Raw genomic sequence first — 16,416 nt, 5'->3', positions numbered from 1 at the left:
TCCATTCACTCCACCCTATTGAGATTTTCTGCCTATGTTGGTGACAAATAAGAATGTGGGGTTGCTCAAACTTTGCATTATAGACTAGAGACAAGTCTGACTTTTTAAAGACAGCCCAATAATGGACTATATAGATGAATGGAGGCAAAGACCAACTATGAAGGAAATGGCTCAAGAACTTGTTTTAATTGGTGGGCTTGGAAAAGGAAACAAAAAAATTATAGAAGATGATATTAGCGGATAGACACAAATACATTGGAACAATTAATTAAGTAGAGAGGTGTGGGGAATAAATAGATGAGAGGTGTTGGACTAAATAGATGAATGGAGGAAAAGAAAGTGATCTTCAATTCTTGTTTTGCGATGGATCATGTTTTAGTCCCACACCTTTGGGACAAAAGAAAAACTACTTGGAGAAGGGTTATTTATATCCATCTTCCCAAATATCTCAAGTATCTCTCTCACTTTCCTCACACCAAAGGGATTGGGTATGAGAGATTATTTGTTTTTATATAAAAAAAACTTGTTATGTTATTTTTTTAAATATTTTTTAAGTCAAATTACTCGAGCCCGTCCGGCTCGAGTTCGTTGGAACCCGCTTGGGCAGGCGGGCTAGGACAGGCTACGGGCTCGGTTATGGAGAGTTCTGTCCAGCCCGATCCGCCCGTCAACTACACGCAGGCGAGGCTTATTGTTGCCCGATCTGCCCGAGTCCGGCTATATATTGTCCGATTCCGTCCGAACCCGCCCGATTCCCATCCCTAGGCATACCTGAATTGTCCTTACGAAACAAAATAGGAGGTCAAGGGATTCGAACTCGGATGTACTACTTCTACCGATACCACTACGCCAACCTTCCTTCCATGCTAAATAGTTGGGGTTTTACCTTTTAATAAAAGCAATATCTTTATTTGGAAAGGAGACTCACCTTAGGCATTGGGGGCACGTGACCCCACATCTCCCAATGTGGGTCTGCCCCTGGCGGCAGGCATAAGTTGTGAAGGGGAGTATATCACGTAATGATCTAAAGTCTCATGCACCTAGAGGGGGATAGGAAACCTAGACCCCATCGAGAAGGGGAGTATATAAAACGCGGTCCAACCGTTATGATCCTAATCTACCAGCTCGTCGGGTTGTGGAACTCTAAGTTATATTGATTCGGGAATATTGAACATAGAGCGTATATCCTGTAGTTCGTCCTCTGTGACGGATGAAGCCGGGTTTTGAGGCAAGCGATTCAAGGATGTACGTTTGGGCACCATCCTTCGCCGGAATTCATAAGGCTCTAACGCATGAGCCGGTTTAGACAAACTACCCTGTTGATTGTGACTCATCTCAAAAGGAAAAATCTGTAGGGAAAATTGACAAGATTTCAAATCCTACAATGAAAAAAATGAGACAAACGCTTCCAAGCTAACAGGTTTAGCAGTAACTAGCTTAAGGGATGCAATTGGAAAAACACATTCCGACAAGAAAGAAACTAACTCTAAAGATCAAACAATTCCAAGCTAACAAGCATATCAGTAACTCACTCAAGGTATACAATCTCAAAAACACATATCAATAATAAGCAAACTAACTGTAAAGATAAACACTATGGATATTCAATATCAATCGGAGAACAACTCAAGAACAACTAAGAATACAAACAAAATCTCAACAAAAAACAAATAGAAGAGAAAAAAGTACATGATCACAAGTAAAGAATCCCTAGAATCTCTCTCTTCAAGCTTCAAATGGTAAGTATAATAATGAACTTTGCCCCTTTTTATAGGGTCCAAACCATGTTTGTCACCTACCTCCTTCCTGCGAAGGAGGCCCTGCACAAATGTTCTTGACCGTTATGTTGCGTTGCTCCCTCTTAATGGCGTGAACAATATGCACCATAGTGGAAGAAATAATTGGATGTTGCAAGAAGGAGCCAGAAGGCGAGTCCGCTTGGAAAACACAGAACAGACAGTCGTTCTAGCGGGGTGTTAGACTCATGAACCCCGAACACGCACAAAATAATTAGGCGTCCCAAAGACCTTTAGAAATGCATTGACACACCCGGAAATAATATTAGAGCTCTAGATTTCTCTGAGACGTATGCGGGAGCAAGTCGGGCATCCATGGGACACCCAGACCAAGCAGAAGGGGGTTGGGTGTCTCAAAAGACGCCCAACGCACGCCACATGGCGAGCAAGAGCGCGTCGGGCATTCTGAACACCCAGCGACCACCACATGGCACGCATCCTCACACGAGCATGTTGGTCGTCCCGGTCGCGGGACGACCAAAGGCCACCACATGGTGCACTCTTGCAGTCCTCGCAGGAGCGCGATTGTCGTCCAATGGTCGCCACGTGGCGAAGCTTTGAGCTCCCCTGTTATGAGCGCTCCTGGCACCCCTCATTGGACACTCGCCCTATGGGCCGTTCCCATGGGCACTCTCTTTTGACGCGCATCTCCAGAATTCTTCTTTCGAATGTGTCTCCGAGATTACCCGCACTCGGCACCTCGAAAACCCTTTGTATCCGTTTCCTCTTCGCATGACGGTCGTCTATCATCAAATGCGAACGACAAACTTCAAAACACGATTATCACGGTATAATGTAGCACTCCCACGGATAAAATATGATCGAGACGCGAACTCTCCTTCTGACACGGTCGTATCTCACTACTTTCTAACTCTGCATACGGACTTTGAGAGTGGGGACAAATATTCGTCCAACGAAGTGCCTGTAAAATAAGATCACAATCGCTTCGTATGGATTAAGTCTGTGAGGCACGACAATAGGCGGGGTATCAATAAAAAGACTCGATAATAGCCCAAGTCACTACCCTAGCTGCTAAATCCATTCCCACCTCAATGTAAAGCATACGCGAGACATGTCACACAATAGCCACCTAAGATTATTGAGATATCCTACGACTAAAGAGTTACCGCGTGATCCGCAACCACACTGGCGACACGTGTCTCGTATTTACTACGCAAAGCTATACGTTACCAGCCAGTAGCTTATCGCCCGCACGGGGTAACATCCTAGCCGTCCCTAAAGATACTTTAATGCGTATCTACTAATCAATCCACCAGATTGTATGTGTTGTCCACACGTCACATAAACGGACCAACCAGATGAGTCTTATCCCACAAATACCTCATACTAACTATCATTACGGAGTAAATACCCCTATAACTAGCTAGTCGTCATCAATCCTTCCCTACCTCTAACACTAAAATAGAGGGGAATACCTACGAACAGATGATCCAACATTCGACAATAACACTCTAGCCTACTCTATCTTCTCCTTTCTCAATTATTCTCTGATACTCATTTTGCAAAAGTTTCCCATCCTTCCAAACTCTCTCACCTATCGTCTTAGAAATTGGGAGTTAAGAGTTGGACGATCTGAGATCTAGCAGTAAAGAACTAGAAGTACCAATACCATCCATTTACGAATATTGTCTTACCACATCATCGTTTCACGACTAGAACCTTGCTGCAAGACTAATTAACTTACGAGTAAGAGGTTATCGCCACGATACCATTATCATCATCTTCCTCACCCCTGCTCCTCCCGAACATATAGTAAGTGTATCTTTCCTGTAGAGATTTGTTCCGACATCTTTACGAGCCAAAGCACCTAAGTACTCCGACGACGGTTACCTCTTTATTGCTAATTTTGACTTTCTTTATCTTATTTGATCGAGTAGCTGACTTAACCTTCGGAGCCCCCTTAGGCCAGCACCATCCCGGTGTTCCAGAGGCTTCACGATCATTTGTCTCTTTTTGTTTGCAGGTCCTTTCGATACGTAGTCGACACCGGCAACATTCGACCCGATCAAGACTTATGACCGTCAACCCGTTGACTCTTAGACTTTCCGACCCGTAGACTTTTGGCCGTCTACAGATATTAGTACTATTATATATCAATGCATGGGATTATTAGTACATGATTACTTTTATTGTAATATTTGTTTCAATATATCACATTTTCTCAGATAATTGTTGTTTTCTTCTACAAGAAGCTTAGAGGACTTCAATTAAGGAAAATGAAAAGCAAAAAAGAACATGGGAAAGGAAACAAACATAAAAAAGCTAATTAAATCCTTGGTTGTTATTTTCTCCCAAATAGATTGATAGATAGTTGCACTAAAATGGATCCTTATTGTCTCTGTTCATTTGATCTTTTGGTTGAACCCCTCCCCGACTCCCTTTATTAATTATCAAGTAGTGTCAAGTGTGTATGTAGGTCATTGAATGAACCTAATCTCTACTTCTTACTCTCTTTCTTTTTAAAACCAACCTCATTTTGACTTGACCTAAAATAGAATATTTGCAAAAATAATCATAAGATGCGTAAAACTTTTTTGATTTATTGTGTTTTCCCAACCCTATCATCATTTCTTCTCCATGCCGGTAAGGGTCACCGAAAATGACAGTTTGCCGACGATCTTTAATTATTTTCAGATATTTCTTTCTTCTTCTGACCGCCACCTCCCCCCCCCCCCCCCCCTCTCTATCTCTCTCTCTCTCTCTCTTTCTCTCTCTTAAGTTAATAATCATTTAATAAAGTTTAAAGTGTTAAACTGAAAAAGTTTTTTTTTTAAACCCCTGATCAAAAATAAAGAATATAATCCATATGCAATGACATAAATAACATTACTTTAGTCAAAACGAATGATCAACTAGGCCTTGGCCGACGATTTAGTCAAACCGCCAATTATTGGTTCGGTTTCGGCTCGAGTTAAACCGAAAAATATCGATGTTTGCTCACACTTAATCCTATTGGCAAACTATTAACCTGTTTAGTTTGCCACCGCTTGGGGCATTCCTTGATTTTTATTCTTTCTTTACGCCTTTTTTTTTACATTTCTTAATGCATACTTCGCTCCTCGAAGAAATAAACTAAATAGTAATTGGTTTACTAGTATTTTTGTTATCTTTCTAATCTAGTGTTTGAAAATTTTATGCAGTTATATCAATGAAAATGTTATACCAATTTTAGGTAATTTCGAGTAGTTTTATAGTGATTTGCAAGTAGTAATTGGTTCCACCAAATCTTTAAATTTGAGTGGTCCCAAAATTAAATCAGTCTGAGAGGTCTCTGACTGTCCAGTCCAAGAGCTTAAGTCAGACCTGGAAGTGGACAGTCCAAGAGTATACTTACTTTCCCTGACGATCCAGCTTGCAAAAAGTACGTCTATAGATGTTTTCAGTCAAACTGCATAAACTGCAGTCGATGACCCTAGTGGAGCGGTATACGAAAAAGAAAAGACGAAACCTGTAAGGACACCCAACTCCACATCCTTTATATTAAATAAGGTCGATCAGTTATTTTGGAGATAAGTTTGTCCCTCCATTTTCGGTTAGGATGATTTTTTTTTTAAATACAATTTGAATTATTTAAGTTATTTCAAAACAACCCAAGGTTGTTTAAGTCAATCACGAGAGAAAATATGAGAACCTGATTTCCAACGATTACATCCAGATATTTAGTTTTGATCATTCACTTTTAATATTGTTTACCCCTCTATTCCATTCTATCTCCCATATAAAAAATCAAAACTACTTCGACCCATTATTGTTTGTGGAATAACATTTGTTGAGTGTGTATCTTTTGACAGTGACAAATTTTCTGATACACAACGGTTAGTGCATGAAAAGCTGGTATTTTGCTATATCTAACCTTCTACGTCATTGTTGTTATCTATAAATAGATCTAAGCTCGACTCTTCGAGCTTACTTAAGTCGATCTTTCCACTTTGGATCTCCAAGCACAACATGACTTAGGTTGGGAAGCTGACTCATATCCATTTTCCATCTTGCATCGATTCAGAGCGGGGCTTAAGGTGTCGAGCTGACCTTTGCAGACCTCCCTCCACTGTTCAGAGACTAAATTTAAGTTTGAGACCAATCCACTTTTTGGGGTTTGCTTAATATACACAAAATTTTAAAAATTAAATAATTAGAGGTTGATTAATGCGAAAACTTAACAATACAATTTATTGGACTAATACTAAGTTTTTGATTGATTACATACAAAATGCAATCATCGTCGTTTACAATTTAGTGGATCATTAGTGAGTCTCTTTATCTTTAATTTTCTATTGTTAGAATAAAAATTGTTGAAAAATTCTGTTTCATCTTGGCAGATTTCTACTTCGAAATCTACAAATTAACCATCGTCACTCCTATCTCTAGCCCCATTTTTTTTTATATTTCTTCTGCGTGTTAATGTACTACTACTTTCGCCTTAATTGTTTAATTAAATCTTGTATGATGTCTTAATTATTAGTTTTAACTAAATTTTGTATAGTAATCTTAATTTTCTAAAAGTGTATTTTTTTAATTGACTTACAAATAAACATGATATTGTTTTAACCCTTAATTTTCATCTTCATATTCATCTTCACCTCACCTCCACCCCATAGCTTTCAGTCACCACCACGACAGTCATTTCTTTCTCTCCTCTTTCCCTCCCTCCCTCCCTCCCTCCCTCCCTTTCTCTCTCTCTCTTCTCCTTCTCTCTCTTTCTCCCTTCAAGAACCCTAACAGATCTGAGATCGGCTGAGGTTTGTCTTTTTCAACTCAGGAAATCTGAGTTGAAGAAGATGAAGGGGATCTACTTATTAAAAAAGAAGTGAACTTTTTTAATGAAGCAAGACGAACTTTTATCAAACTGGATAAACTCAGGTACTCTAGTGTTTTTAAAGTTTGTGCTCGAACCAGGGATCATCAACTGGATAAGTTGGTTTATAAGTTCACTGTTATTAATGGAATGTTATTAATGGAATTCTTTGGTTGTTGGTTTCAATGATAAAGCCATTAAAATTTTTATAAGGATGCATAAATCTGGAATAAGATTGGATACTTCTACCTTTGCCACTTGGTAGTGTCTTAAAGAGTTGTTGTTCCTGCTCAGGTAAGGACGACTCGTCATTCATTGAAGTGTGGTCAAACTTGCATTACATTTAGATGTTGTCGTTGGGACGACTTTGCTTGATATGTATGCTAAGATTGGTGATATAGGGAATGCAACTAAGGTTTTAATCATGTCTTCGTTAGTAAGGCTACAAAGAGGAGAGAGAAAAAATGGTGGTGGTCGGCGAACAGAAGTGGTGGTGGTGGTCGAAAGTAGTGAAGTACGGATGAAGATTAAGGACTAAAATACAATCAAGTTTATTTTTGGGCGAATGATAAAGATGTCCCCCTAATCAATCTTAATTGACCAGGTCTTTATTCCTCGGACATTTTTCTTTATGCCCCAAAAGCCGCGACAAAAAAAGAGGTTCATTGACGAAAAAGAATGCATGAAAAGCCCAAAATCCGAACTTTAATAGAAAGAAAAACACGTCCAAACATAATAATGTAAAAAAAAAATCCCATTTTTAACACTTATCGAAAAATGTTTTAGCCAAACTGTTAGTGTCAGTTCGTGTTTGTCAAATTCAAAAGACAAAATGCGAAATATTTTTAAAAAATAATTTTTGAGTAAAAACGAATTTATGCCGATACGTTCAAAATTGTTGATAGCAATTTAAGATTTGTTTAGAAATTTTCAAAAGTGTTTTTCACGTTGATTTCGTGAGTAAAATTGTATTTTTCACAAATAACTCTTTTTTCAATTTATTCAGATTTAGACGTGGTTTTCTATTAAACCCATATTTTATATTTTTAAATTATTCTCCTTTTCTTGGAGTTTGAATGAAATTCTGGTTTAACTCAAAAAAAAAATTCTCCCTTGTTGAAAACCCAATCGGTCCATTTGGGCAATTAGCGTTCGTGCCCATCCGGTTTAACTAAAACGTATTTAAACCATCGGATCTAAATTCTAATTGTGATGCTTAAATTAACGGTTAATAATCACAAATCCTGCTGGTCAGTAAGCGAATAGTCCCGATTTCGAGTCCATTAAAACTCCCAAGTCAAAAGAGCTTCCCCTCTTCAAAATTTTCAATTCTTTAACCCTTTTTTATACACATCAATGGCGGTCTCACTTCTTATATTTAATACATTTAACTACTCTTCACCAATATCATTAATAAAACTTCCACGACACTCCACCACCAATCTATCAATAACAAAAACCCTCGATTTCAATTCGAAATCTAGGGCTTCAAAAATGATCAATCTAAAAGCAAATGCAGTTCCTGAATTAGGGTTTCAAGGTGCTATTTCAGGAGTACTTGATATTCTTCAATCTTCACCTCCAACATGGGGATCTTCAATTCTTAATAATGCGTTGATTTTCTTGATTGGTTCTCCACTTCTTGTTACTGGTTTATCACTTTCCGGGATTGCTGCTGCTTTCTTGCTTGGCACTTTAACTTGGCGTGCTTTTGGTTCATCTGGGTTCTTACTTGTTGCTTCCTATTTCGTCATTGTAAGTGAAATTTGTTTCAATTTCATTTGCATTTTGATTCTGTGGAAATCAGAAGAGAATAATTAGGGAAATAGATAGTAATTAGAAAAGTTGGAAAAGATAAGCCCTAATGATTATCAATCTGATAAATTTGCTACTATACTTCATTTAAAGAGGAAACAACTTGATCCGTATTTTCTGTTAGATCATGAGTATATTTGAGAAATATGAATTCCAAAATAATCAGTCAGTTTAGTGTTGAGTCTCGAACACTACGAATTAACCAACTAAAGAAAATGTTTTACTAGCTGAAATCCGATTTGAATACTTTACATTGATATCCAGCATTAGATTTTGATAGGTGAGTTCGATTTTGTTTTCTAATTCAATGTTGGATCATGCAGGGAACTGCAGCAACAAAGGTGAAAATGGCACAAAAGGAGGCCCAAGGAGTGGCGGAGAAAAGGAAAGGAAGAAGAGGACCTAGTAGTGTTATCGGTTCAAGTGCTGCTGGTTGTGTTTGTTCTTTTCTGTCAATATATAATGTCGGGGGAGTTGCATTTTCAGGTCTTTGGCAACTAGGGTTTGTGGCTAGTTTCTGTACCAAGTTGAGTGATACAGTTTCAAGCGAGGTCGGGAAAGCATATGGTAAAACAACGTAAGTTATTGTTCCTCTGGTTGTACGGAAGTGTTCATATTTCTATGTTCATGTTCAGGATTCAGGAATCAGGATAGTGGTTTCCTAGTTCGTACCAATTCCTAGAATAGAATCGCGATTCATGAACTGCTAAATTTATGTTTGCAGTATAACTTTGACATGCATTACTTCTGTTTCACTTAATCTGACTGTGTGGTTAAATTGTGTCCAGTTTGATGGTTTTTGAGTGTCTAAGAGTGTTTTATATATTTAGATAGATTTGATATATCTAAACAAGTTGCACTGTATTTTCTCTTTAACATCTCCTCTTTTTAGTTTGCTTCATATTGGCACTCTCTTAATTATACTGTTTAATATTACTTCGTTCTTTATCCATGAGACTTTTCTCGTGAGCACCATATAAAAGAGGAATCAGCTGTATGAATAGTATGAATAAGAACCTAGGTTTGAGAATATAGCTCAATATCTGTCTGACTAAGCCTTAGTATGAACAACAATCTAGGTTTGATTGAGGTGAAGATGTGACTATTGATTAGTGAGATATAATTTCTTTGAAACAAAGAAAGCCATGATACTGAAAGCTGTAAAAAAGGGCGGCTTATGTGAAGGTATTCGAGTGAGAATTGGTGTTCTGAGGTGTTGAATACAGCTTAGCATCAATTGTTTTGGTCATTGTGCTCCTATATTAATAGTTCTCACATCTTTAGGAAGCTCTTTTCAACAAAATGATACCAAAGTTTCTGAATGTTTGATATTGGTGCTTCAAGAGCAGATACTTAGTTACCACATTCAAGGTTGTTCCACGAGGAACTGAAGGGGCTGTTAGTGTTGAGGGAACGGTTGCTGGCCTTTTGGCTTCCATGCTACTAGCCTCAGTTGGTTGCGTCATGGGTGAGGTATGATTAACTACTATTCTTTGTTTTTGAGATTAAATACTAATCTGCTTTGGTTCTTCTACGTTTCTATTTTCCTGGTTGACTACCTTGCCATGATATTTATCACACACACACATGTATATTCAAGAGAAAGGTATGGAGGAAGGAGGAAAATTGAGTACATTTTTATACACCATGAGATTGTACAGACAAGAAGATTCTGTTGTGGTGAATAACTATTAGGGATATTTAGCGTTAGGGTCAAAGAAAAGTACCGACATTAGCTGATTAGCATTTGGGTCAAGAGTTTGTCCGTTATAAGGTCTGGGTCACAGACTAACCGTTGACCCAGTTGACTAGAGACGGTCGTTAACAACCGTTAGTTTGTCACTCAAATGCTAATGCCTGTACTTTTTCATGGACCCTAACGATAACTTTACCTTTTAATCATTGGAACATGGGTGTCTGAAGGGAAATTGGTGAAAAATGTCTGGGTTTCAGGGATGTACACATTTCGATGGAGAACTTGTCAGACTTGAGAATTTGTCAGACGTAAAGCGAAGCCTAGTCCTAAGCTAGCTCGTCCACCATCGTTAGCGCTGCGAAAGGCACGAACTCTGACCGACGAACCCGCTAGTAGAGATTCATGGACACCGACGACCTACCATTGGTAGAAAGACAAGTTGTGTTAGCATAGGTCAATCTAATGGATCTACTGCGTAGCATAGGCCCCTCCAATGTATCAAGGAAATCGTTGTCCAATGAGATTCCCGAAGGACAACTGTATCAAACCTCGGGAAGAAAATTAAGTCCATGTGATATGTGTGAAAAATATTTTGGAAAGTATGGAGAGTTCCACGATAAGAAAGACGGGTGCCATGAGAACAAAGATAGAGTGATCTAGAGAATTTGGAGGGAAAAGAATCTCATTTTTCGAGGCACTGGTACAACAATTTTCGCATCGGGAAAGACGCAATGATTTGAGGACCCGCATTAAGTGCAGGATAAAGCATGTTTCCACAATCGAGATATTGAATTCGATGAACACTTACGTTTTTGAACTACATTGTAGTTTTGCTAGATTGATCGATATGGTTTTATTTTGGCATTACAATTTACTTCTGAGATATTTAGTGTAAGGGTCAACGTAAAGTACCAGCATTAGCATTTGGGTCACAAATTAACGGTTGTTAACGACCGTCAGTAGTCAACTAGGTCAAAGGTTAGTCTGTGACCCAGACCCTATAACGGACAAGCTCTTCACCCAAACGCTAATTTCAATACTTTTCCCTGACCCAAATGCTAAATATCCCTAACTATTATCCTTGTTTGGCTCAAGATCTTTCAATTTCTGTTTTCACTTGTTCAAACGTGGATCTTAATGCATCTTTGGATAGAAAAAACGAATTAACTTTTCCAAAGAAGACGTGGATCATCAAAATAGGAATGATATTATTTGATTCCTTGAGTCTAGGGTTCACTATTTATTTCGAAAGTAGTTATTACAATCTTACAGGGAGAAGGGTATATCCTTCCCATGTAAATATTAAAGCTTCCGCCAATGAGCTTCTGTCAATGTTTCTGAAAGTAATTTTGAAAACACTATCTAGAAGTGCTTCCATATGCTGTACTTAGCTGATCTTGTACTTGCTACAGGTAACTGTACCTCAAGCTGTTATCTGTGTGATAGCTTCCCAGATTGCAAATCTTGGTGAGAGCATTATAGGTGCTGCACTCCAAGATAAGGAAGGATTTAGATGGGTAAGTAACTTCTCTAGTAGCTAACCTCAGTCAGCCGGTCAGTAGATTTTGCTGTGAGATACGGCTTATTTAAGCTAGACTCCTCTCCTTCAAATTTTTACCTTCCGTGGAGAGGAAGAAATGAGAAAAAGAGAAGTTTTCTTCGTACTGTGCCTCTTATCTTTCCTCAACTTTCGAGTGGGTCTCTCTCTCTCTCTCTCTCTAATGACGTCTTATGAATCACCAATGTCTCCCATTCTGTTTTGCAGCTCAATAACGACGTTGTGAATGTAATAAACATATCCATTGGGAGCATTTTGGCAGTTATGATGCAGCAAATCCTGTTTCCACACTAAACATCAGTGTGTACACAAATCCATCAAAAGCGTTCAATTCTTAATTTACTTGATCACTTGCTCCCTAGGAATTACAAGCTTGTGACCTCCTCACAATTGTAAGTACCTCAGATTACAATGTCTCATAGAGCAAAATAGAGTTGAAGGAGAAGGGGCATAAAATTTATTAGAGGGATTTATACAAACAATTTCAGGGAAGGAAAAATGGAAAAAAAGAAACTCACCACTTAGGTTGTGATCTGAGTCCACATAGGTGAACTGTAAAAAAATATTCTTCTGTTTCTTGTCTATATATTTTTCTTAAGTGACCAAATGTTACACCAACTTCTTTTTATATTGGGTTAATTGTAACATTTGCAATGGTTAATGTATTTTAGCAATGTGGTACTTAGCTACCTTTCAAAATCTTTTGGTTATCACTTATACATCTAACCAAAATTTAACAAATACTATTTTTTCTAACTAGATAATTGATAGACTTCGTAGCATGTTATTAACTTCGATCATTTAAATGAATTTGTAATTATTTTCTGCACTAACTGAAATATTTCAAATTTCTATCTAAGACTTGAAACCTGGTTTGTAAGCCTACATCTAGAGATGCAAGGCGAAGTGCATTCATGATAAAGTCAGACCCAGATACAGTAATTTTTAGTGTGTTCCCGGTGCACTATCGAAATCATCAAATATGTGCCTGCCCATCAACTTCCTCTAAGTTGTGCGTCTTGGTCCGCTTCCATTGGGAAATAACATGTGGTTCTCTAGTGCGGATATTAAGATTTAGGGAAAATTTACCCTTTAGTGGAGAGGTGTAATATAATTGCCTATTTTAAAACTCTTACCCTCAGAATTGGTCGTTAACCTGAAAACACTGGAATACGCATGGATGACTTGTCATGTGGGTTGATGTAAACATGGATTTGTTGATGTGACACTAGACAATCGTAGTGGACTGTTGTACTACGAATGGATGACATTTAACAACCTAGTGGACCATAATAATCTTGAGATTTTATATGGGTTAACGATTGCAATCCATTATCAAATTGGTGGTTGCCTCCATATGGTGATCAATTGTGGGTTGAAATGTATTTGACTATACTAATGTCTTTCTTCTGTTTGATTCTTTGTTTTGTCGTTGAACTGGTCTATTAAGACCTTAGGTATCTGGAAAGCTACTAGTTGGGTTCTTAGCCAACCTACTGTTTTCTAGGTAAGAGAGACCGAGAGTTTCTACCTGTTTGATCTTATAACATCCGCTCAGAGTTTAGCTCGGAGGTGTTGCTTTTGAGATAGGCAGTTATCTGGGATTCCTTTTCCCCGAGTTACCAATACACCTCAACCTTCATCTCTAGATACTTCGCCATCTACACCGTATCCTTCACTACCATCTCCTCTGTCCACTGATTCCCAAAGAAGTCTTCTCCGAGAATCCTTTATGACTCAAAATAGACCCCTGGAGTTTGGTTTACTTAGTTTAGTACTCATCCTACTTCACATTGGTTCACAAAGAGCACCATTGGTAATTTTTATGTTCATCTTTAAGAGAAAGAAGGTATTTTTGGGTTTCTTCTCTGTGTTGATGATATAATTCTCGTTGGCTCGAATATGATTTGATTCCCAACCAGAACTCCAATTTTCAAGGCACCGAATGACCTTGTTATTTCTTGGGAATTGAGGCTCGGTCTCAGCAAGATGGGTATTATTCTCAACTCAATCAACGTACGCTACTGGTCTTCTAAAGTAAACTAATTTGTTGGAGTGAAAACAGATAGGTACTCCAGTCTCTTCTCGGTCGCGATTATGATTGCTTGATGGTCCTCCTTTAACTGATCCAACTAATACAGGATCATTGTTGGTGTTCTTTCTCACCATTACCAAATTTGATTAGACATGTATTGTCCATTACACTATTCAATTTATGCAAAACCCTATTGATTTCTATTCGGAAGTGGTGAAAAGGATTATCAGATGTCTCAAAAGATCCTTAGAGAAACTCCAATGTAGGGCATCTTTCTTCCAATTTTGGGATCCCCGGAATATTGAGAATTCCTGATTTCAATTCTAATGTCGGACTCTCCACAGGATCTCTCAAATCCAAATTGTGTACCTGTGTGAGATTTTGATTTCAATTTTCAACCATGAAATTATTTACTCTAAATTAAAGGGACGACTGCAATCGATTCCCTAAGAGAATTTGTTTCAACAATTGTCAATGTGTTTGACCCGCAATAATTAAGGTTTCTGAAAAAATCTGATACTTGTAGGCTTTTAGCATTTGGTGTAAACCAAGGATTTCCAGGATTGGGAGTGGAAAAACTGACCAATTGCATGGCACATACACTATACTGGCCATTGTCATAGTCCAACAATCATACTAGAAGTTGTTCCATCGTCTGAAGGCATGTATTATAATGCATAACATGATAATCGAAAGTGAAGGATGCAATAATACTACCGATTTTGATGGAAGTTCAACGGAACTAGTGTTTACTGGGGGAGATATTGCAGAAGAAATGTTTGCTCGTCTTGGCCGAGTTAGAAGCAGAGAAGTTCATACACAATTAAAGACATATCTTACATAACACTTGTGGAGTACCAAAACTCGCAACGACTGACGGATCTTTTATCATTAATTTACTTGTTTTTCTTGTAGTTCAGTTATATGCATTTGAGTTTTAAAATGTATTTGAATTTTCAATGAAATAGATATTTTGGTCACTCCAATTTCAAATTATAAATCGACAATACAAAAAATACATCAAACAATAAAGATTAAAAAAAAAATAGACAAAACAAAATATTAATTAAAACTAGGTGGGGTGGATCCCCTTAAATAAGAGATCCACCACATTTTGACCGCTGGGGACCCCAACAGTAACGAGAACCCGAGAGGAGCTCCCAGCCCGATGGGAGCAAGTTCCTGAACTTTCAGGTTGGAGCTGCAAGGGCTACACCCCAGTCTCAACACATTGGAGTTGCTAATAGGTATGGGTATCTCTTTCAGCCTTCTCTGATGTTGACTGTGGTGGCTTCCTAATATTAAGTGACCCACTAATGGTTATTGCACTTCCCTCGGTTCAACCCACAGATGCTACGAGGTCAATCGAAGGTCAATACAGGGCCATGGCGGGCAGAACTCCTTTGGTTGTCCTATATGCTAGCATAATCAGGGTATCTGAGGCCTCCTTAAAGCTCTTTTTTGATAATGATAGTGGCCATTGCTTATAGCTCATAACCCAGTTTACCATGCTAGGACTAAGCACAAAGAACTGCCTTTCCATTTTGTAAGAGACTTGGTAGAGGAGAACAAAGATTTAACGCTTGTTTGTTCCCTACATCAACTGGCAGATATCTTCACACAAGGCTTATGTTCTCCGTACTTCTTGGCACTTCGAAGCAAGCTCAGGACTCAATCCTGGGGTTGAGTTTGAGTGGGAAGTATAAAATATTATGAGTTAGAAATTATGTTATTCTTTGGAATTTAAGATATTTGTTATAGGTTAGTAAGTGGTTGTTACAAGTTGAATTTGTGTAATATTAGCTTCTAACTAACTTAATTTTCTACAAATAACATAATGGTGTGTTTGGTTGCAGGATTCCTAAGTAAGATTGCTATCGAAAGTGAGATTTGGTAGGAATCATGAATCCTTGGTCTGTTTGGCTACCAAGAATCCTAGGACTCTTGAATCTTAAGGATTTCTAATTCTAAAATTTGTATTGGACCGAAATCCCACCCTGCCCCCTAGGATTTTGGATTAATAAACCTCAATTTCAAACTTAAAATCAACAAAAAAATATTTCCTTCTACAAAATAATTATTTTAAAAATATACTTTTTTTTCAAATATCATTTTTTTTAAATTATTTTTCTTTCAAAAATCATTTTTTCCCGAAAATCTTTTTTTTCTTCAAACCCCGATTTTTCTAAAAAAATCCAATTTTTTCGACAACCGTTTTTTCTAAAGAAGTGTTTAAAAATACTCAATTAATAATAAATCATAGGACTCTTATGAGTTGCCAAACAAATCAAAAAATATTACTTGGATTCATGAATCCTTAGAATCATGAATCCCAAGGACTCAAGAATCCACGGATTCATGATTCCGTCATCCAAACACACCATAAGCATTTTTTTTTCTTGATTCCGTCATCCAAACACACCATAAGCATTTTTTTTCTTTTTTTTGAGTATTGACTACAATGGTCATTCCAAAGGCATTGATACATCAATACAATGTGATAAGCATGATAACTTCCGAATTACTACTAGCCTAATGCCCGGTGAAATTAAATGGTCTAAAGCCCGATGAATTAAATGGCCACATAAACTATTTTATTTATATCCAAATTCAGTTCCTAGATTTAAACTTTCATCGGATCGAACTTGGGACTTCTGCATTGCGAAGTATAAACACTTCATTAATCAAGTAATCAACACA

At 37.8% G+C, this 16,416-nt stretch overlaps 1 protein-coding gene across 1 annotated transcript; it reads left to right on the top strand.

Moving 5' to 3' along the window:
• Positions 1 to 7,821: 7,821 nt before the first annotated feature.
• LOC147548643 (integral membrane protein (Protein of unknown function DUF92, transmembrane)) lies at positions 7,822 to 12,380 on the top strand. Its single transcript, XM_086669102.1, has 5 exons — positions 7,822 to 8,367; positions 8,751 to 9,004; positions 9,777 to 9,900; positions 11,536 to 11,640; positions 11,889 to 12,380. Exons 1-5 carry the CDS (start codon positions 7,969 to 7,971, stop codon positions 11,973 to 11,975), a joined length of 969 nt encoding a protein of 322 aa, XP_086525228.1. The 5' UTR covers positions 7,822 to 7,968; the 3' UTR covers positions 11,976 to 12,380.
• Positions 12,381 to 16,416: the final 4,036 nt, after the last annotated feature.

This window comes from Eschscholzia californica, unplaced genomic scaffold (assembly GCF_041429995.1).
Source record: "Eschscholzia californica isolate CP2 unplaced genomic scaffold, dmEscCali1.0.p SCAF_3, whole genome shotgun sequence".
Taxonomy (NCBI): domain Eukaryota; kingdom Viridiplantae; phylum Streptophyta; class Magnoliopsida; order Ranunculales; family Papaveraceae; genus Eschscholzia; species Eschscholzia californica.
Note: the sequence above shows the minus strand (reverse complement) of the source record. Positions and strands in the feature narration are given on the sequence as shown.